We start from the raw sequence: 22,381 nt of genomic DNA on the forward strand, positions 1-22,381 counted from the left end.
TATCTATGGGGGATAGACATAAAGAAAATCAAGGGAATAATTAACATAAAATTCAAGATGCATAACCCGAAGACGGAGTATACGAAAAGGGAGGCAGATGAGACTCAGGGGATACTCAGGGGTTTCTATAGGACATACAGGTAATCATCATCTTTGGCTATGGGGTGGGTAATAGGTGTTGTTTATGATTACATGAACTATACAAATATATTTCATATACTCTTTTGTATACATATATACTTTACAATAAAAATTTTTCAATGAATAAAAGCAAAGAAATAAAAAAAAAACCCAAAGAAATAATTATTAGGAACATAAAACTGTGTAATCTTACCAGGATAAGAATGATTCTGCTTATTTGAAGAAATTTCTGAAAGAGTATCCAGGGAATCTGTTACCCTGTGAATAAACCAAGTAATGCAAACCTCATTAGAAGTAGCTGGTCTTCAGATTTAAGACTGGTGCTTAACTGAGGGTTTCACACCAATGGTTATTTCTTATTTCACTCGTTCGACAAGCATTTACCAAGCATCTATCATGAGCCAGGGATGAACTTCAATCTAGCACCAATAATCAGACAGAAGAGGTCCTTGTTATATAAGCATAGTAAGTACAGAGAAAGTCAACTTCAGATGAATTCATTTCAAATACGGGCCTGACTTTGCTTCTTTGGAGCTTTATTTTCAAAGATGAAACTAAAAAATGTGAAAATTTTATTTTATGTTAAATTTAACAAATGTTAGGTTATAACTGTAAAAACACCACATTTTTACACTGAAAACACATCAGCTGAGTCTGTGTATATATGGGATTTTTCTGATAAAACTGGCTAATACGATTCAACATGTTTTATTTTATACTTGACTCTAAGCACAATCATAAAGGTCACGTTCCCGATAGGTCTATTTTTTTGATACTCAAATCATTCTTTATTTTTAAAAAGCCAATCCTATAACAGTCTCATTTTCTTCCAATTGCTTACTGACCTAAATCTGCAGTCTTCATTCTATCAATCACTTGCACCAGCACACTTTGTTACCATAAAGAGATCCTGCAACTCTTACAATATTTGCAATTTCATCTTGCAATTCACATGCATCATTTTCACAAGATACATAACATACAGCAATCAATGAGAGACTAATGAATGCAAAGAATATGACTTGATGAAGAGGACAGATACTTGAATTAAGCTGTGATGGAGAGTTGAGAACTTAATTCTAAAAGTGATCAGTTCATTAGTAATAAGTATGTAATGGTAGGAACTAAGAATAAGAAAATTAATGCTATGCTGATAAAAACCACTTGAGCAAAAAACAGAGAGAGAGAGAGAGAGAAAGATTAGATCCAGTTAGTGTCTTAGAATTTCTATAAAGTAATATTGGTTGATATATAAGTTTATAGAAGAAAAAGCATTAACTAGATGATACTTGGGTGATAGTAGAAAGCCTTTCAAGCAGAGGAAAGTAACATGTGCATTCCGGGACAGGGGGCACATTTTTTAATGGAACTATTAAAATAAAAAATTTTTAAAAGGCCAGCTACAATCTGGGGAGGAGTGCAATGCAAGGTGAGGTTGTGATTGGTCACTATGTGATTGACTGTTCTCTCAGGAGTCCCTAGTTTAAAATTCTTCCTTCTTGAAGATCAGTGTTATCTTTAAAGAGCTCCAAAGCTGGTTTAAATTAGAAGCTCCTCAAAATCAGGCACCATGTCTGCTTTATTTACTTATAGAATGCCTAGCACAGCACAAAGTGCTAAAAGACACTTAATAGTATTTGATGATGATGAATGAGACAATCAGAAGATGACAGGAAGACAGCTGGATAGAGACAGCAGTTCATTTAGAGAGAGAGCCCTGCTTCTTCTAAGATGAGGGGGCTGCTTTTAAATGACTCACCTTAAAGAAGACCAAATAGATGGCAAAAAAAAAAGTAAAAAATGTGTGTTCCATAAACAAAGCAAGAAAAAGAAGATAAAACCAGGAGAGAGAAAGAGGCTTCACAATATAACAGAGAAGAAAGCTGTTACAGCATAAAAAACACTGAACAAAATTTGATCAATATTTACTGTGCATACAACATGCCAAACTGTGTTCCTTGGGTAATCAAACATGAAACGGAGAACCCCAGGCCTCATGACTAGGAGACAAATAAAACATATGAGAGACTGTAGCAATGTGTTAATGAAGATTTGTTCTAAGTAATATGAGAACCCAGAAGACTGACTGGTGACTCAGTATGGATTTTATTCCCAAATCAATCATTTATAAGATATAGGTCCTAAAGAAAGTCACTGGGCCTCTTTTAACCATTATAGGGTAATGGTTAAGAGTACACATTCTGATACTAGACTACCTGGGCTCAAATCTCCACTTGGGAGCTGTGCACAACTGCACAACTCACTTAACCTCTCTGTGCCTTACTTTCCCCACCTGTGAAATAGGGATAACTGCAGTACCTGACACACGGGGTTGCTGCAGAGCAGTAAACAATACATACAGAGTACTTAAAACAGTGCCAGCACGTGTAAGTGCCACTAACTACTACCTCTTTTTCTTCATTTATAAAATGACTACCAAAAAAACCCAGCAAACTGCCTAAAAGCAAGGGCTTAGGAAAAAAACAACAGCAAAATAACAAACCTGGGCTGAGTCCAGCTCCACCATTAACTAGTGTGGGAGATCAAAATACCCCACCCAAAACATGCCACTCTGGTGCAACGATTATTTTGAGCTAAAGACATTTGAGAATCAACAAATGCAGGAAGAGGCTTTCTCTGAACTCCCCTTATCTGCCTAAAACAGATCTTCCCGAAAAAGAACTGAATTGTCATAAATCCCCTTCCCGGGAGTTTCATCAAGCAGAGAAGACTGACTCTCATCACAGGAGAGAAGATGAGGAGTTAATACCACACCCAGACAGACACTGTCACAGACTATCACATCCCCATCCATTTTACTAAGGGCCCACTAATCTTTCCTAACATCATCTGCTCCCCCACAAGTGGCCGTTCTCCCCCTCCCTTTCCCCTATTAAGATGGTCTATAAACTCTCCAATTTCACCACTACTTTGGGCATTCACTGCTTTCTGTAATGCCCCCATGCATGTAAAATTAACATTTAATAAGTGTGCATGATTTTTCTCCTGTTCATCTATGTGTTGTCAGTTTAATTCATAGACAGGACAAGTTTTTCGTCCCCTACAGTAGCTATATGACTTTAGCAAAGCTACTGTATCTCTTGTAACTTTTCTTCACCTGCAAAATAGGAATAATCATATTACCTTATACCTCACTGAGCCTAGGGGAGATTCATGAAGTACATGGTACAGAGCCCACCACTTACTAAATGCTCAATAACTATTTGTACAGATCCTCCTCAACTTACAATGGGGTTACGTCACGATAAACCCATCTTAAGTTGAAAATGCATTTAATACACCTAATCTACTGAACATCATCGCTTAGCCTCGCCTACCTTAAATGTGCTCAGAACACTTTCATGAGTCTACAGTTGGGCAAAGTCATCTAACACAAAGCCTATTTTACAATAAAGTGTTGATGTCTCATGTAATTTATTGAATGCTGTACTTCAAGTGAAAAACAGAATGCTTGTATTGGTACAGAAGGGTCGTAAATGTATTGGCTGTTCACCCTCGTGATCACGTGGCTGACTGGGCGTTGCTGCTGACCTGCCCAGCATCTCGAGGGAATATTGTACTGCACATCGCTAGCTCAGGGAATGATCAAAATTCAAAATTTGAAATACAGTTTCTACTGAATTCTTATCACTTTTGCACCATCATAAAGTCAAAAAATCATAAGCTGAACCACTGTAAGTCAGGGACCATCTGTAGTTATTCTTTTCCAGCTCACCTGACCAAATACTTATTAGGATCAAATGAAACAACATTTAATTGAAGGTACTTTATAAACTGCAAAGCATTATACGTTAAATGCTATAAAATCATAAATAATAAGAAAAGAATTATACTAAGTACATCATAGAAGAAGGAAAAGAATACACAAATTACATGTAATTATTCAATAAGAAAAACAAAGTGAGAAAGAAAATGGATTTAAAAACTGTTAAATTTGCCAGGAGGCAGTCACACAGTCTAGTTGGAAGGGAACAAGATGGGACTCCCAGGTTGAGATCATAGATCTATTCTCATGAATGTGACTATACCATACATGTTATTTCCTATTTAAAGATGAGTATCCCATTTCCCATCCACTGAAAAGCATACCAAGCCAACTTCTTTCAGCACATTAAGTCATTTCACACAACAGTACCTGGAATTTCATGAGGACTCACTTCTGCTCAACTGTTTTTTTAAAAACCAGAGTGAGCTGGTACAAAAGTGTACTATCTTAAGAAGAAATACCGGGGAGGTATATTATATATAAATCCTTGAAGCTTCACTTCCCCCAAAGATCTACTGCCTATCTATTTTTGAAAACTAAAGAAATCAGAGGAAAAAGCCATTTTGGTTCCATTAGGTTTGTAGGAGAATGAATGGCGTGCCTGCTGGCAGGAAATTTAATGTAGTTAGGATGTGACTGAAGCAATCAGAGAGCATTTTTACTTTTGTTTGCATGACAGATTAAGCTTGCTTCTCTCACTGTTCTGAGCGGCAAACACCACTCCTAATAGCCTACACATACTCACAGGGTTTGCAAATGAGGAATAAAGGAGGTTTTTAAAATTGCAAATCCTCAGCAAAGCAAATTTAGCTTTCCATGAGCCTTCCCTCTGAAGAAGGTGGTTGGTTAACCCCTTGAAAGAAGACATGGGCTATAGTCAGTGCATGTCTTTAATATAAAATTACGGACTCTTAACTATAACCCACTGCACATTACAAAAAGTTCTTGTGAATAGTGTAAATTTCATTTTTTCTCACCTTTGTACCCTGGATGGAGGAGCAAATATTCCATATCTTGGGGAACAACTAAAGTACTGCACACCTCCAACTGAACCATCATTCTTGCCATGGGGTTTATCAAGCTCTATCCCGTACCAATATCCTAGAACAAGAACATGGGATTTTAAAAGCATCTGCACTTTGTCCAAAATTGTTATGCTATTATACAAACCCAAAGTCTAGATGGTTTAACATTTTCACAAATGACCAAAATCCTCATGATCATTCAGCTTTCAAATGATAAAATTATAAAACAAAATTTGAAAATTTGAAAAATGAACTAGAAAAACATTTTACAAGCATAATTGCAGAGTTGTACATTAAGGGAGAAAGATAAAACGCACAAACACAAATTTGGCAAGGATTAGCTATTATACAAGTAGTGTATGACCAAAATATATCTAAAAGCTACAATAAGAAACTGTCCTTAACTCGGTAGTATGGTCTGTTTAAGTTGAGAGCAGTGTAGCATGATACTGAGATGTATAAATCGTAAAATGAATATGCAATCTTTTCATTTTACTCTCCCAGTATTAGAATACCACAAACAGTTCTGAAATAATTAAAGGGGGACAAAAATAATATGGAAAATATGACTAGACTTCATGGTGACTCTTTTTTTTCTTTCATTTTTTCCCCACCCAGGAAGGAAAAAAAAATCATTTTTAACCTAAATGAAAAGATTTAGGTTAGTTAATAGGAATAATTTTCTAAAAGGCTTTTAAGTATTTAAAAGGGCCCACTCTGAGGAGAGTAATAGGATTTCCTTTTCTAGAGAGCATAAAATTAAAATAGTGAGGTTGCTTTTAGTGTGGCAAATATTAGATAAATGGACATATACTCCTAGAGTAATGGCTCTGGATGAGGGTACCTCCAGTTCAGTTAAAAGTACCTGACAGTCCACTCATTTTTTTTTTTTTAAAGGAGAATACAATAGTAATTGTATGTGGTCTCTTAGAATCAGTATCAAATAAAAAAATAAGGCTATAGATATTGAGAAACTTATTACAAATGACAAAATACAAAAATATTGTTCCCTTCAGATTAATAGTTCAAAGAGTCAATTATATAACCTCTAAAATGACAATCTAGAAGTTCTTAATTTTTTTCCTCTTTCATTCAAAAAGATGATACCTGAGTCCATTCCCGATATTGGAGTTTGAGTTGAAAAGACTAACGTAATGCGTGTAATTGTCTTTTATACTTAAGCAGTCCTACCCTGCACAGGTACAGAGTGAGGTGTACAAACTCACTGCTCAGCCATACTAATGCTCAGTCATCGCATTTCTGAATGTCGCTAACTGGGTTACTCTGGCTGCCATTGTTATTTCTGAGTGCCACGGTTATAATTTTCCAAGTTTTACTTCCTTCTGCCTTTGATGCTTTCCTACATAATTTTTGCATTTTCCCATTTTAATACACCATATCACTGCTACATGTTTACCATGTAACTCCTGAAAGTGTGTAGCACACAGCAGGAAGGCATTATGGCAAGTGTTAACAATAGTGACTGCATACTGTCTGGTAGTGGTGAGGAATGGACATCTTCCCATGTAAATGGCAACTTTCTTTCAGAGGTGGCACTGATAAACATGCTGAAGGGGTTGAACATGCCCTCTGTCAGGTCTAGATCTTATCATCTATAAGAAGCCTAGATATTACCACTGTCCTATAGAACTGATTGATCTAAATGCTGATGCCACAAGAAATATACGCTACTTCTTTCTGAAAGAGCAGAAGGACTTTAATGAAAAATTTCCAACTTTTATATTTGCTTATGACTTTTCAAATTTCTACATGCTCTACACTAGGAGTTTAAAAATTAAAAGTCAACCTAAAACAACTGCATCCAAACAAAACAAACCGTTCAAGCCTTGTTTAATAAAACCAGAGAAAGGAAACTCAGAAGACATGGTGATTGTGGAAAAATAACCTACCTTTGGGATTCCTAGGTTTTTATTTGAGAACCATATTAAGGACATTCTAACTAATCTCAATTACTACCTGGTGCCCTTAGAGAGACATGAATAATAAAACATATAGCCCATCTCCAATCCATTAGTAGTTGGACTGCAATTATAAATGGTACTAATGAAACAAGAATGTGCTGGGAGACAATTCTCCATGTTTCTACAGGCCTTATGGACAGAGGCACTGACCGTCTTTTCATGGATGTTTGTAGAGAAGATGGCCTTGGGGGATGGAGACAGAGTCTCCCCCGGCACAAAAGACAGGCATGCTTACTGTCTAGTACAAAGGTTCATATTCCTTAAGCTCGGGGCTCCTCTCCTATAGCATAAACCACTGGGTGTACAGGTGTCACCTGGCCCTCCTTATCTCACCCTCTGGGAACTGGGGCTCAGGAAACAGAAGAAAATGCTACCACTTTGGCTACCACTATTGCAGAGAGCACTGAGGTCCTCTATCGCTGACCCAGGAGCCTACCATCTTCTGCCAGCATCTACGAAACCATGGCAATCCAACTTGTTAACTTGCAAATAGGGTAAAATCTCAGATCCTTCAGAGTTCTTGACAGAAGGCTACAAACTTTTTTTAAAAAATCAATGTTCTAGGTAACCTTTTCCTAAAATGCTGCAATGCCACCATGTGTCAAAACAGCATATTGCTATTTAAAAATACAAACATGGTTTTATTCAACTGGCTTCTGTTTGAAATTACAATCACTGAAAATATAAAAGAAAGATAATCTTTACTTTTGGAAACACAATGTTAAGTCTAGATTGGAATGAATATATAAATACACAAACATGCATTTTTAAGATCCCAGAGTACGCAAACGTTTTTCATTTTCCTTTGAACCGCTTTGTTTGCTTTCCTCTCCAAGCCACTCTGTTAAAAGCTGTATGCAGTAAACTCATTATCCACTCATTTTAAAGACTATGCTTAGCACAAATCTAATGCTAAAATGTTTTCTCTGTTATTTAGCACACTTGGCAATCAGTGAGAGTAAAACTGGAGAGTAACAACTAATTTTAACTTTAGACAATTTAAAACACAAATGGCAAGAACAATTCATAAGTAACAATCAACCTGAGTAAAAACAGTCTGCATTTGAATCAATGTTTCCCTTTGTCTGTGCCATAGCTATCATCCACAAGAACTATTAATCAAGAATTCTCTGTAAGTTTTATTTACATGTAAAATTTTAAACCTTTTGTTATCTGAAGAATTCAAGTTGAGCAGAGACTATACAGATGAGTTACCTGGAGCAAAGTTTGTTGTCCCAAAGAACTTAATGGTACCAGTTCTCTGGCCTACCACCAACACCCTATCTCCAAGGTGGAGTTCTCCTTCACAGCGTGCATTATTTGCTACAGATGTTGCTGAGGAATTCAAACCTGTTTTGGGGTTGGTTGGGGAAGAGGATGGGGCAGGAAAAGAGAAAAAACAAAGGGAAACTCAAAAAGCACATAAGCCAAAAAACTACTGTTTATTCTAACCAGTCTAGTTAGTTGGAGATTTCAATATATGCTGCCTTTCCTTATACACAGCATCTACAGTTGTGTTTCTCACATGTGAAGTAAAGCTACTCAAAAGAAATTTGAAGGGTTTCCTGAGACAGTCATTGCCACAGGAACTTACACTTGATTCCTGGTGAAGTATCAACTGTATCCTGACTTCCTGGTGGCACTCTCTACTAGAACAGAGGTCAGCACACCTTTTCTGTAAAGGGCTACATAGTAAATATTTTAGGCTTTGCAAGCCACACTACTCTGCACAACTACTCAACTCTGCTGTCGTAGCACAAAAGCAGACAGACAAAATGGGCACAACATGTTCCAATACAACTTTATTTACAAAAATAGGTGGTAGGTTGGATTTGCCCCATGGGCTATAGTCCACCAATCCCTATTCTAGTAAAATGCTAGAATCATAGTAGTTCAGTGGGACTCAGTGTAAATGATACATACATAAACATAATTTAAAAGTGAAATTGCTGTAAGATTCCAATTACCCCAAATTGATTTCCTTATTAGAAACAAAAGCGCTCCCTGCCCAGACCTTGATTCAAACCTAAACCCTGAAACTCCCACTACTGAACATCAGAAGTCCTGGAGAAACACTGTCTTGAAAGCTGTTCGATTATAACAGAGAAGAGGTGGGCCCCTGAGGCTTCTCCCATCAGTGCGTGAACAGATTTGAGTGGCTGTCATCTGAGAAGGCCTAGGGAACCCTGCGTGAGGGTGTGGGATAGAGGGTAAGTCAGACTGTTAACAGGCAGAAACTAAAAACATGGTAACAAATGAGGAACACAAACTCAGGCAGAAGGAAGCTCTGGATCAAGTGTATACTAAAAAGTCCTTGGCCCTCAAAATAACTAACATTTCCCAAGCACTTCACAGTTTACAGAGTGCTTTTCATGAGAATTATAATCATAGATAAGATACAAACTCAGGAATTAATGAAGACACGGTGTTCACAGGGAGTAGGTGGCACACCTGACTTAAAACCCTGACCCTGTGACCAGAAACTCGCACGTCTGTCCCCACGCTGTCTGCAGACAATGGACCAAGGACAGCGAGGTCAACGTGGCATACAGTGGGGCTGAGCTCACAGCCTTCCTCCCCAGCCTCTCCCGTCCCCCAATCCCTTCTTTCTGCTCCTCTTTCTCCTTAATCCTGTGTCCTTAGCTTCCCCAAAATGTCCACCCTCTGCAGTCCACATCTACCCCAAATGCAAACCTACAGAGAAAGTGGAGTATCTACTCACTCTAGCAGTAATTTCTCAAGGAAACATCTCTGGGGTTCGGAACACGGACTTTCTCCCACACATCTCCCTCCCCTTTTAAAAGGACCTCCTTCTCACTCTAATTGTTAACTCTCTTCATCTCTACTATTATTTAGGTCCACAAACCCCTCAAATTTATAAAAAGAAAAAAAGGTTAAGTATGTAGGCACACTAGAACTACCTTATATAAAGGGTAAAAAAGATAATTCCACACCCACACATAAATTTTAAAATCAAGTCAATGTCAAAAGCCCAAATTCCAAATGAAGAGGGCCTTAAAATGTAAATAAAATGAGGACAAACAGGATTGCTACATCACTGCATCTTTTCACCTCTGTTCCTCACAGCATTAAAGAGAAACTGGTTTCAAGGGAAGAGGAATCTATTCAGAAAATAAATATTCAAGCAAAATTTCCAGGTTCTCCACTTTTAGGGCCTCAACTTTTAACTGTATTACATCAGTGTTACTACTGAGGGTTTGTTTGGGTTTTTTTCCCCCATACAATAAAGTACCTTAAAGAGAAAAAAAAAATCCTGTCATGAACATTTTCTACAATAAAATATTGGTTCAGTACAAGTACTAAAAGTACTAGAAAAAGAATCTAGTAATTACTATGAGGCTCATTAAAACTAAGTTATGCCAAAGTGGCTTCATTTCCTTTCTATGCAGGTAAATAACTGAACTGCAGTAAATTCAATATATATGTTGATTTCAACAAGAAAACGTGTTTTATATATCCTTACACATAACTGAAGAAATGTGGACAGAATGGGATCATGCAGGTTCCACAGCAAGTTAAAAAGGTTATCACTGTCAACCTCTCCTACACAGTTTTAAACAATGACTTGGCTAAAAATAGAGAAAGCATGCTTTTTAAATAAGAAGATAACACAAAAGTGTGTGAAAAAGCTATACACAAGATGTAAAAAACAAAATTCAGAGGGATAAAAATTCAAACATTAAATTAAATGAAAATAAATGTAAAGTCCTATGTCAAGCCACAAAACAAAGAGACTTAGCGTAAGGCTCTGTTTGAGCCAATGACATAGTGTGGTCACCAAAACTGCATGAGCAGCCTCAGACTGGACTTGTACTGAGAGGCAGTGGTTCAGCTCTCTACTAGCAGGCTGGAAGGGGTCTGGGGACCCTACAGCATGAAGAAGAGCCGAAGGTACTTGAGACAGAGGCGGACTCTGGTAGCAGCAAAGCATCAGACAGACCTGCAGGTGAAGCCCAGGTGTGCACTTAGAAACTGCCTTTTGCACCAATGCCTAATCTCCCTAAGCCTCGGTTTCCTCATTCATAAATTGAAGATGATCATAGTAGTACCTACTCCATAGGTTTATTTTGAGAATTAAATGAAATAAGGTATGTAAAATTCCTTTAATAGTACCTGAAATAGTAAATAACATGTATTGACATGTTAGTTATTATTATTAGGCTTAGATTAGACAAGAGATAAGTAAAGAAAGAGAACAGACCGTATAGTTTCCAAGTGTCTGAAGATCTATCATAAAGTTCTAATATGAACTTTACAGGGGCTAGAGTCCATAGATACATGAGGAAGAGAAGAAGTCAATCCAGACAAGAAAAAATGGCGGGAGCACGAGGGAAAGGCAGAGAGATCCAGAGTATGCTGACGAAGGGGAGGGAGGTGGGGGGCTGGGGGGAGACAGGGAAGGGACAGGTAGTTCAATCTGACTGAAGTAAAGGGTTCCTTCTACACACTTAAAAAGAGCAAATCTACTTACAAACAAACCAAGATAAAAAACACCAAGAAAGCCTGGTTGAAAAAGCCATAGATACCGGCACTGGCTCTAGATGAGACAGAAGGGCTTTTGCTCATTGTCTTCTTGTTACTGCCACTTGCATTCAGTTTCTTGGAGTGACTCTGTTTGTGCTCCAAAGAAGATGTAGAGGAAGAGCTGCTGACGGATCCAAGCAGGGTAACTAAAATGGTACAGGAAAAGGATACATCAGAGGGTGGAAAATAAGAAGTGAACCAATGAGATGCTTTTCCAGGTAAATCCTTCTGAAACTCTCCACTTAGCTTCCTCAGTTGTGGATTAACTAGTGTTGAATTAAATGCCTGATTTCATCAAAATATACTGTAGTTCATACATACAAGATTTTATCGCCCAAGCAGTTTTAAGGATCCAAAGGATCCACACTATATGATGACAATCTTATATAGGAGAGCGCTGTCATGTCACTAACTTGGACCAACTGCCTATTCTAACCACCGTCTCTCACCTCTCACTTAAGATGAGTTAGTAGAATCACATCTTATTTATATAAAAAACATACTAATGTGTTTTTAAGGTAACAAAAGCTTAATATTAAAACGTTCTGAGTTAACCTGAAGGCAAGCAGGAATACTTTTGAATTTTCTATTTGTGCTCTATTCCCCCAATGATTTGACAGCTAAAGGCAACTTTAAATGCTTTTATCAAGACATCTACACTATGGAATTTCCTTTTATTCTCTTAATCTAGTCCAGTAATTCTCTAATTTAAGTGTACATAAGAATCACAACACAGGATTTTATACAAAAGAAATATGTGTGTGTGTGTATATATATATATATATATATATATATATATATATATACACACTTTATTATGAGCTGCTTAGGGGATTTTCAAGGATAAATTTTTACTGTAATGGTTCTTCCCTTACAAACTTTAAACTTTAGCCTCATATAAGCTATATCACTGTATTATTTTGAAGTTCAATCAGTAAATTAACTTTTGAAAATAGAAGTTATAAATTATATTACCATCTTTCTCTGCTCCAGTTTTCAATTCTTCACCAGGAGGCAATGAAAGTGTTGATTCTGAAGCACTATCTTTTTTTGATGTCATTAATCCTAGAACACAAACAAAACACTTTCAGCAAGAAAGAATTTTGAAAAAAAATAAAAGAGTCACTCGGTCAAAAAATCAGAATTAAAAAAAAAAAAAAAGAAAGAATTTTGTTTAACGTTAAACATAAACGTGTATTTGCTTTTTTTTAAAACTTTATTTATTTATTTATTTTGCATTGGGTCTCTGTTGCTGCGCGCAGGCTTTCTCTAGTTGTGGCAAGCGGGGGCTACCCTTCAATGCAGCGCGTGGGCTTCTCATGTTGAGGAGCATGGGTTCTAGGCGCACCAGCTTCAGTAGTTGTGGTTTACGTGAGCTCAGTAGTTGTGGCACATGGTCTTAGTTGCTCCGCGGCATATGAGATCTTCCCGGACCAGGGCTCGAACCCCGTGTCCCCTGCATTGGCAGGTGGATTCTTAACCACTGCGCCACCACGGAAGCCCTGTATTTGCTTTTTAAAGTACAGACACCCCTCATTATCTAAATCTTATCCTCTTCTGAGAACACGCTGGATAATAAATTCACAGACGGCAGGGGCCAATATTTCATTATTTAAAGGGGAAAGAAAAGAATGTATTCCTAAGCCCATCTGAAAACCCCACTCAATTTCCCCAAATATCACTAAAGTATCTTTTCCATCTATTTAAAAATCCACTAAGGAATTCTAAATAATATAAAGCATTTAAAACACAGCTATCTGTCTGATACTTAATGCACTCCTTAGTGTGTTTGCACAATGCTAGCAGGTAAAGCAAACCTGATACAGTTATGACGGCTGCACACTTACTAAGACCTGCAAACAACTCATGATTTCACTGGTGTGTGCAGGCAAATTCATTGTAGCGGACTGTCTATTTAGACAGTCAATTTGCGGTAAAAATTTTTGCAAATCATTATAGCAATTATTCATTTAAGTCAGAGTCAGATAGTAAGAAACCCTGTACTCTCTGCCACTGGTATTCTGAAAATGACTACCCGACTCTCACTACACCGAACTCCCCCAAAACACTGATTTTAAAAGAGAGCTCATGAATAATACTCTATTTAATATTAAGACTTCTGTTTCAATGCTACAGAACCAAACTATTTAAATAAGAAACCTAACGGACTACACCCAGTTTCGAATTCCGTCAAGCATCCATTCCAATTCTGCTCACTTACAAAGCGTTCTGGGTGAAGAAATGAGCTTGGCACTCTGAGCATCGCAAACAGAACACGCCACGGTCCCAGCCCTAAAGGAAGACCTTTTCAATTTGGTGTGGCAGAAAGACATGAATAACCACAATATGAGGACATGTTTGATATAAGCCCTAGCATAGAAGGAGACAATAATCATGGTTATAAAGATAAATTAATGCCTCATCAAGAAGATCACATTCCAGTATGGGTCTTGAGAGATAGGTCGGATTTCTTCCAGTGAATACTGCAGGTATGATCAGAAAGAACTGAAGGTGGCCACTATGGATGGACAAAAAGAAAAAAAAAAAAACTTAAAGAAAGACAGGGTCAGAGAAGGATGAGTAGCTTGGCTGGAATAAAATGGATTTTGGGGGGACACAGGAGAAGTAACCTGGATAGATGGGCCACAGTAAAATCTTGGAGGGTAACGGTGCCGGCAAAGGAACCGGAGCTCTTCAGTAAGGAATGAGCCTCGGATGGGCTTTGGAAAGGAAGACTGGCATGAACGGTCACAGGTGAAGAACATTACCCGACAGCACAGTTTAGAAGGAACCAGAGGAGGACAGACTGGAAGCAGAAGCCAGGAGTGAGGGCCAGAACCACAACAGCAGAAACTGGGCGGGGGGGTGGGGAAGAGAGACTTTGTGAAGTCAACCCACAGAGGAAATTTCTTATTTTCAGTTATATTTTTCAGTCCTAAAATATCCGTTTGAGTCTTTCCTTTTATTTGAAATTTTTGAGGTAACGGGAAATTCATACGCAGTTGTAAAAAACAGTATCGGGAGATCTCTTGTACACTTTGCCCAGCTTCCCCCAAAGGTGACATTTTACAAAACTATAGCATAAAATCACAACCAGGATACTGACATTGCTACAATCCACCAATCTTAGATTACCTCAGTTTTACTTGTACTCATGTGTGTGTGCGTGTGTACATGAATTATTTGGTTCTTTTTTTTATATCTTCATGTCTCTGCTGAAATTTTCCATTTGTCTCAAGAGGGTTCACCCTTAATTCTTAGAGGGTTATAATATATTCTTTAAACTCTTTATCTGATAAATGTCTGTATAACCTCAGGGTTGGTATCTTTTGATCATCTTTTTCCTTGAGAGTTGGTGAGATTTTCCTGGTTTTTCATATTCTGAGCAATTTTGGACTGTATCCTGTATGGTATGAACATTATTTTATAGGACTTTGGGTCTTGTTTAAATTCTATGGAGAGTGCTGATTGTTTTGTTCTGTTTTAGCAGGCATTCGACAGTTAGCAGGTGGTTAGTTTCAGGCTGGCAGTTCCTACATCTTCTGTGACTGTGGCTCCAATGTCAGTTCAGTTGCCAAAGCCTATTTGGGATCTGTCTCGTGTGCTGTGCCACCCAGTAGTCAGTCTGAGACCTGGGCAGTGGTCTGTGCAGGAGACCGAAGCCCGTGGTCAGACGCATGCACACACAACCTGGCAGTAAGCCCACCATTCTGAGATCACTTTCTTGAGCTCCTTCCTCACCACGGTCTCTTTTACACTTTCCTGCTCCCAGAGGCACCCCTTCCTGATACTCTGGGTAGAATGCCTAGGCTTTAATTTCCCTGCTCTGTCATATAACCTTTTTTATTTTAATTTTTATTTTTGGCTGCGTTGGGTCTTTGTTGTTGCGCGCGGGCTTTCTCTAGTTGCGGCGAGCGGGGGCTACTCTTCGTTGCGGTGTGCAGGCTTCTCACTGTGGTGGCTTCTCTTGTTGCGGAGCACGGGCTCTAGGCACACAGGCTTCAGTAGTTGTGGCATGCGGGGTCAGTAGTTGTGGCTCGCGGGCTCTAGAGCGCAGGCTCAGTAGTTGTGGCTTAGTTGCTTAGTTGCTCCGTGGCATGTGGGATCTTCCCGACTAGGGCTCAAACCCGTGTCTCCTGCATCGGCAGGCGGATTCTTAACCACTGCGCCACCAGGGAAGCCCCTGTCATATAACCTTTTGAGATTGACTCTGCCTATTGGGCCAAGCAGTAAGAAAAAAGAAGAAAAACTAATGGGGATTCCATCCATGTTCTTGGGACCACAGTTTCTCTGGCCAGAAACAAGGGTTCCCCTCCCTTGGGGTTTTAGGTGCGTGGCCATCCCCTGCTGCTATTACAACATGCAGGACTGCCTAGGGACTGCGGTGGGAAAGAACCAAAGATGTAAAAAAAAGCAATCAAAAAAGAAAACAGGGACTTCCTCCACTTTCTGTCTAGCAGGAGACCCCCTTCCTGCTCCTCAGACCAGAAGTAGAGGGCTTCTCTTTGAGCTTTCTTTCCATATCTGCTGTGTACTTCTGGGTTTCCAGTTAAAAGGATACCATTTACAAGAGCATCAAAAAGTATGAAGTACCTAGGAATAGACCTAACAAAACAAGTACAAAATAGCTGTAGAGAAAATCATAAAATTTTATTGAGATATTTCTAAAGGACCCAATTAAATAAAGCAATATCCCAAGCTTACAATTAAAAGACTGAATATTGTAAAGATGTCAGTTCTCAAATTGATTTAAGGTTTAAATGTAATACCAACTAAAACTTCAACGGATATTTTTATTTTTTATTTTTTGACACTGAAAATAACATTAACATAATTTGTTAATTTATCTGTCTAGAAGTTAACTTTCTATTAAGGAGCAAAAAAAACTTTAATTTTGTGACAAGCACTTTTTTTGAGATATAATTCCAGTTTGTACTTGCAAAATAATATTTTCTTGCCCTGGAGATATATTTATCACCTTATTTATTTATTTTTCCTTTTTATTTTTTTAATTGAAGTATAGTTGACATAAATATTATATTAGCTTCAGGTGTACAACACAGTGATTCGACATTTATATACATTATGAATTGATCACCACAATAAGTCTAGTTACCTCTGTCACTACAAAGTTATTACAACATTACTGACCATGTTCCCTATGCTGTACATTCCATCCCCGTGACTTATTTCTTAACTACAAGTTTGTGCCTCTTAATCCCCTTCACCTATTTTGCCCAGCCCCCATCCCTCTCTCAACAGATTTTTTTTAAAGAAACTTAACAACTTATTCTAAAATTGATACGGAAGTTTGATTTATAAGGGCCAAACAGGCAGGACACTGTTCAAGAAAAAGATAGGAGGCTTTCCTCTACTAGATATCAAGATTTATTTTTTTAAAAAACTGTAGTAATTATGAAGTGCAATACTAACACAGGGATATTCAAATACGCCAGTGGAACAGAGCAGAAAGGCCAACCAAATTTGTAGACAAAATCCTTTAGTCGTGGTAGAGTGCCTTTCTGCTTCAGTTACTGATGAGTTAGCAAGTATTTATTAAGCACCTATTCTGTGCTATGTGCTACAGTGAATACGAAAGTACAAAACACTCTCACAGTCCATTTAAAGTTGAAGATTTTTCTAACAGAATAAAAGATCTGCCCAAACAAAGCAATCAGAGGACAAAACCCAAGATAACAAATAGCAACAGGCTGGTATGGATTAGAGTGTATACAAAGTTAGAGAATGAAGAGATCGAAGTGAGCTGGGTCACCAGGGAGGTTTTCATGGAGAAACAGGATGTGAGTAAGGAGGTAAAGAATGACTCAAACCTCAGGCAGAAGTCAAATATTGCCCAGAGAGATAGCTTGAGGCAAAGTATGAAGGGAAGAGTGAGAACCATGTACACAAAAGACAGTGAGACGTGACAAACCACAGCTCAACTGCGAAGCAGTAAGAGACTCCATCAGAGTAAGGTCTCTGACGGCCAGTTTCAAGAGTTGAGACATTTTCTGATTAAAAAAAAGTCACTAAAATTCTTGAATAGGGGAGAAACATAAAGCTAGTTGTGTTGCATAAATACTTATCAGAGGTATAAAGTCTAGCTTTGAGGTTAGATTGGGGGTGATAAAAGTATGGAAATAGAAGGGAAAAAAAGGAAGGAACAAATCTGAAAAACGCTTGTCAGGGATTAAAATCATAAACCAAGTACTCTGCAGGTTTTATTAAATTCAGGTTTCACAGGCAGCTAACCAAAAAGTGTGAAGCAATCTAAATATAAGGCATTCCACAGATAAAATTAAAACATGAACAAGACATCAAACTTTCTGGTTTGACCTACCAGTATTTACTTTTGACGTTACATGAGCTACATCAATTTTCTGGGACCTGATGAGAGGTACAGCTTTTGTAGAAGGAGTGTGTGCTGTATTCTTCCTTCGATCTTTTGCTTTACTTATCTTTGAAAGGGGTGCAAAAATACCTAAGAGAGAATGCAGAATTTTAGTGTTAAGCAATTAAAAGCACTTCAAATAAAAGGACAAGTACAGCCATTCAGTAATATAAACTTTTAAGTTCTTTTTTAGTGTCTACTAGGTGCCCTGTAGTGAGAGACAGAGAAAATGTATAAATCTTTAAGTTCTTTTTTAGTGTCTACTAGGTGCCCTGTAGTGAGAGACAGAGAAAAAGTACGTCTCAGTACTTGCCCTCAGAGAGTTTACAATCTAGTTGTCAAGTCTAACAACATACACAATAATTCAAGAAGCACATAACATAACGAGGCACTAAGTGAAACTCAGGGAAAAGAGAATTATAATTATTTCTAAGTACTGGCAAATAACAGTGCATTATATAGTACAAAAAATATTCTTCATGTCACTTTATCTATAGCTCCTTAGAACATTTTTTCCCATATTATAGCTTTTTATGTTCATGTTTTATCTCTCTTCCAGACTTTAGAAGACAAAATCCAATACTCATCTCTGCATTCCTCCAATGTACCTAACTATAGTGCCTTACACATAGTAGGGATATAAAAAATCTTTTTGAGTATAAAACATAATTTCCCCAAAGGCTTAGCCCTCAGCTTCTGATAACTGACAACAGAAACAATACAGTGTGTGTTGTGTGGGAAGGTATGTGGGGACAGGGGGAGGGCGCTGCCTGTTTGCTGCAGCTAGGAGTATAAAATTCCATTAAAAAAGAAATTTATCCAGGCATAAAATTACAGTATATATAAGTATGCCCAGACATTAGAAATAGTGAATATGGACTATAAATACCAAGATTATTTGGCTAAGACATTTAAGAAAAAAAATAAAGTCATAATATGTACGTTATACACTACCATTCAGTGTTTACACCTAATCTAACAAAGACACATTATGACTAAAATGTAATACATTAAAACAACTTGTTTTAAAATAGGCTTGATGAAATGCTCAAGATTACAAAAAGTGAGTGCTTTGTTTATAGCTAACAAGTGCAAACTATACTACTTTTCTGCTAATCTTGAAATTCTTTCCTCCATCAGATTCTACAATCCTTCCTCCTGATTTTTCAGATTTTCTTTCTATTTTTTTCTCTAAATTATTTTCCTTGCCAAATACACACACACGCACACACACACATGCACTCAAGCTTGATGATGATTACATCTAGTGTTGCCAAGGGTTTGAAGAAATAAATTATTTTATACTGTGGGATGTAAATTTGTAAAATCTTACTTGAAGACAAAAATTCTGACCTAATTTACTTTATGGCATTAATTATAAGGAAATACTTATATTTAAGAAGTGTGAACAAGGTTACAAACTTACGTTTGTATATTATAAGGAGAAGATAGACTTCAAGAGCCAAAACAATTTCTAGTTTACCACTATGACCCAATCATACTTTTGGAAATTAATTTATGAGAAAATAATCCAAATAGGAGAAAAAGACTGCATACCTGAATATATCATCACTGCAATACTATAAGTAGGAGAAAACAATTATTTGGCAATAGAATAAATGAATCAACTATGTTTATGAACTATTACATCACTGTTAAAAAGTAAAACAATAAAGATTATGTAGAAATATAGAAATATATGAAAAGTAAATCAAGAAAACAAAAATTGAGTTGTATGTTTGATTACATTATGATTATATCTGTGAAAAGCTGTATGTGTGGATATAGGAAGGACTGTAAAAAATAGAAAACCAAAACATATTTATGAGTGCAGACTATGAATTATTTTTCAAATTTGTGTCATTAATGTCACAATAATATCGTTCAATGAATGAACTATATAGCTCTCATTCTCCTTGTTTTTTTTTTTTAATTAACTAAATTATTTGGGAAAACCAAAACTAAATTTAAAGCAATGACTGGATATAATCAAAGCCCAAAGTGTGCACTGTGTATGGGTTAACCTTCCTGTTCAGAATCTCATGCTACTCAAAGTACTGATGGGACTCTCCTCCGATCTTGACATACAATGATAAGGCTTAACTAAAAATAAACACATAAGGAAGAATTATTTTTAAACAGAAGAGTAATGAATTTCTAGATAAACATGATCCATTTTGTTTAACCACAATTCCTCCCAAAACTCCACTAAAATTTTAGTAAGAAATAAAAATGGTATAAACTCTAAAGAAAAAAGAAAATGATAAAAAAAAGAAAAAATGCTAAAGCTTCCAAAGAAGCTTCCAAAAACAGGGAAAAGGACAAAAACAGAAGAAAGAATGACTCTGAAACTTCTAAATAGCAGCAGTGGAAGCTCAAGATGATAGCTGGCAAACTATGGCCTGAGAGCCACATCCTCCCGCCGCCTATTTTTGTACCGTTCTGTTGGAACACAGCCACACCCATTTGTTTACTTATTGTCTACGACTGCTTATTCACTACAACAGGAGAGCTGAATAGTTGCAACAAGAGACTGTATGGCCCATAAAACCAAAATATTTACTACCTGGCCCTTTACAGAAGAAGTTTGCCAAGTTGCATTAGACAACAGAGTATCACCTTCAAAATACTGAAAAAATATGAATTTCAACCTAATATTCCTCATCCCACTAAACTATCACATGAAGTGTAAGGGGAGAAATAAACATATTTCTGGAATGGAAAGTCTCAGAAAATTTACTTCCCATGAGTCCTCTGTCAAAAAGCTGCTGAAGGATGTGCTCCACCAAAACAAGTAAGTAAACCAAGAAAAAAAAATGACTTAGTACGAACACCATATCTTTCTCTTCATAGTATGAAGTCAATAGATGTCCAAAATTGGAAAGATTCATATAAATATATTATTTAAAATATGAATATGAACATCAGAAGATACAGCTAAAGAAGTCAAAAAAGTTCTTGCCTCTAAAGAGCAGGTCTCGGAGTAAGGAAGGGCAAGCCAGGGGAGGGTTTAGCTGTTGTTTTAATAAACCTTATAATACAATCTGACTTATTAAACTAGGTATATGTGTTCACTTTGGTGATTATTAAAAGTATTACCAAATATTAAAAATTATTATAAAATTTTCATAATTGCCAAAACTTAGAAGCAACCAAGATATCCTTTAGTAGGTGAACGGAGAAATAATGGAGGTCTGTGATACCTCCAGACTATGGAGTATTATTCAGTGCTAAAAAGACATGAGCTATCAAGCCATGAAAAGACATGGAAGAAACTTAAATGCAAATTACTAAGTGAAAGAAGACATTATTAAAAGGCTACATACTGTATGATTCCAGCTATCTGACATTCTGGAAAAGGCAAAACTATGGAGACAGCAAAATGATCAATGGTTGCCAGGGGCTGAGGTGGGAAGGGATGAACAGGTGGAGCACAGAGGATTTTCAGGGCAGTGAAAACACTCTATAATACGGCAGTGATGGATACATGCGATTATACACTTGTCCAAACCCACAGAATATACAACACAAAGAGTGACCCCTAAGGCAAACTATGGACTCTGAGTGATTATGATGTGTCCATGTGGGTTCATCCACTGTAAGAAATGTACCCTCTGGTGAAGGGATGTTGATAAAAGGGGAAACTGTGCATGTGTGGGCAGGAGGTATACAGGAAATCTCTATACCTTCCTCTCAATTTTGCTATGAACCAAAAGCTGCTTTTAAAAAGATCTTTAAAAAATTATTATAAAATTTTTACAATCAAAAAAATCTAGTATGTACTAGAATTAATAGATCAATGGGACAAAACAATCCCAAAACAGACTACAGCATTTATAAGAACTTAATTTATATTAAAGGAAGCACAACAAGCCAAAGGGAAAATGACAGATTTAGAGAGAGGAAAAGAAACACAAAAAACTGTTGCTAAAAAGAGACCAATTCTTTGGCTTCTGCTTAGTCATGGGGTTCTCTACCTCTCCTGTGCCCACCTCTCCTGCTCCCCACACCTCAAGTACTGACAGTTTAGCCAAGACCTGGCTCAGACTACTGAGCTGGCTCAGCAGGAAGGGCTATTCCCATTTTTATATAATCCAACACATGACCCTTGCCCCCCAACTTGCCTTAAAGTATGTAAAGGGGGATGGAGACAGGGTCCTTGGGTATCCATCTTTGTCCTAATCAAGCATGCCTCTCCTTGGAATGATGGGATTTGGGAAGCCACATGCATTCTGTTACAATCTAAGCATTTCTCATGGCTCTGATTTACATCTGCTCTCTGTGTTGCTAATGGTTTTGATCTTGCCCTTAGTCTGCCTGACAGTTGTCAAAATTAGCCAATAGAGTAAAACTAAAATTAAATTCTTATCCTTATACAACTAACCAAATAAACTCCAAATTAAGTAATGTGGTATTTAAAAATTAAAACATTCAAAAGAATAAAATATATAACCTATAATGAATTCTGGATTAGGAAGAACTATCTACCTTAGCATAAAAGCAGTTGTAA

At 37.2% G+C, this 22,381-nt stretch overlaps 1 protein-coding gene across 9 annotated transcripts in view; it reads right to left on the reverse strand.

Annotated features, from left to right (window-relative positions):
• The window catches only part of CLIP4 (CAP-Gly domain containing linker protein family member 4), a 113,038-nt gene that overhangs the window by 23,596 nt on the left and 67,061 nt on the right, over positions 1–22,381 (reverse strand). For all 9 annotated transcript variants that reach the window (XM_059943667.1, XM_059943668.1, XM_059943666.1 and 6 more), the window contains 6 exons: positions 17,821–17,961; positions 12,456–12,545; positions 11,483–11,626; positions 8,151–8,285; positions 4,906–5,029; positions 335–399 (listed from right to left, as the gene is read on the reverse strand). In XM_059943667.1, coding sequence (XP_059799650.1) covers positions 335–399; positions 4,906–5,029; positions 8,151–8,285; positions 11,483–11,626; positions 12,456–12,545; positions 17,821–17,961 — 699 coding nt within the window. The remainder of the gene's footprint in view (positions 1–334; positions 400–4,905; positions 5,030–8,150; positions 8,286–11,482; positions 11,627–12,455; positions 12,546–17,820; positions 17,962–22,381) is intronic.

Source organism: Balaenoptera ricei, chromosome 13 (genome assembly GCF_028023285.1).
Source record: "Balaenoptera ricei isolate mBalRic1 chromosome 13, mBalRic1.hap2, whole genome shotgun sequence".
Classification (NCBI taxonomy): Eukaryota; Metazoa; Chordata; class Mammalia; order Artiodactyla; family Balaenopteridae; genus Balaenoptera; species Balaenoptera ricei.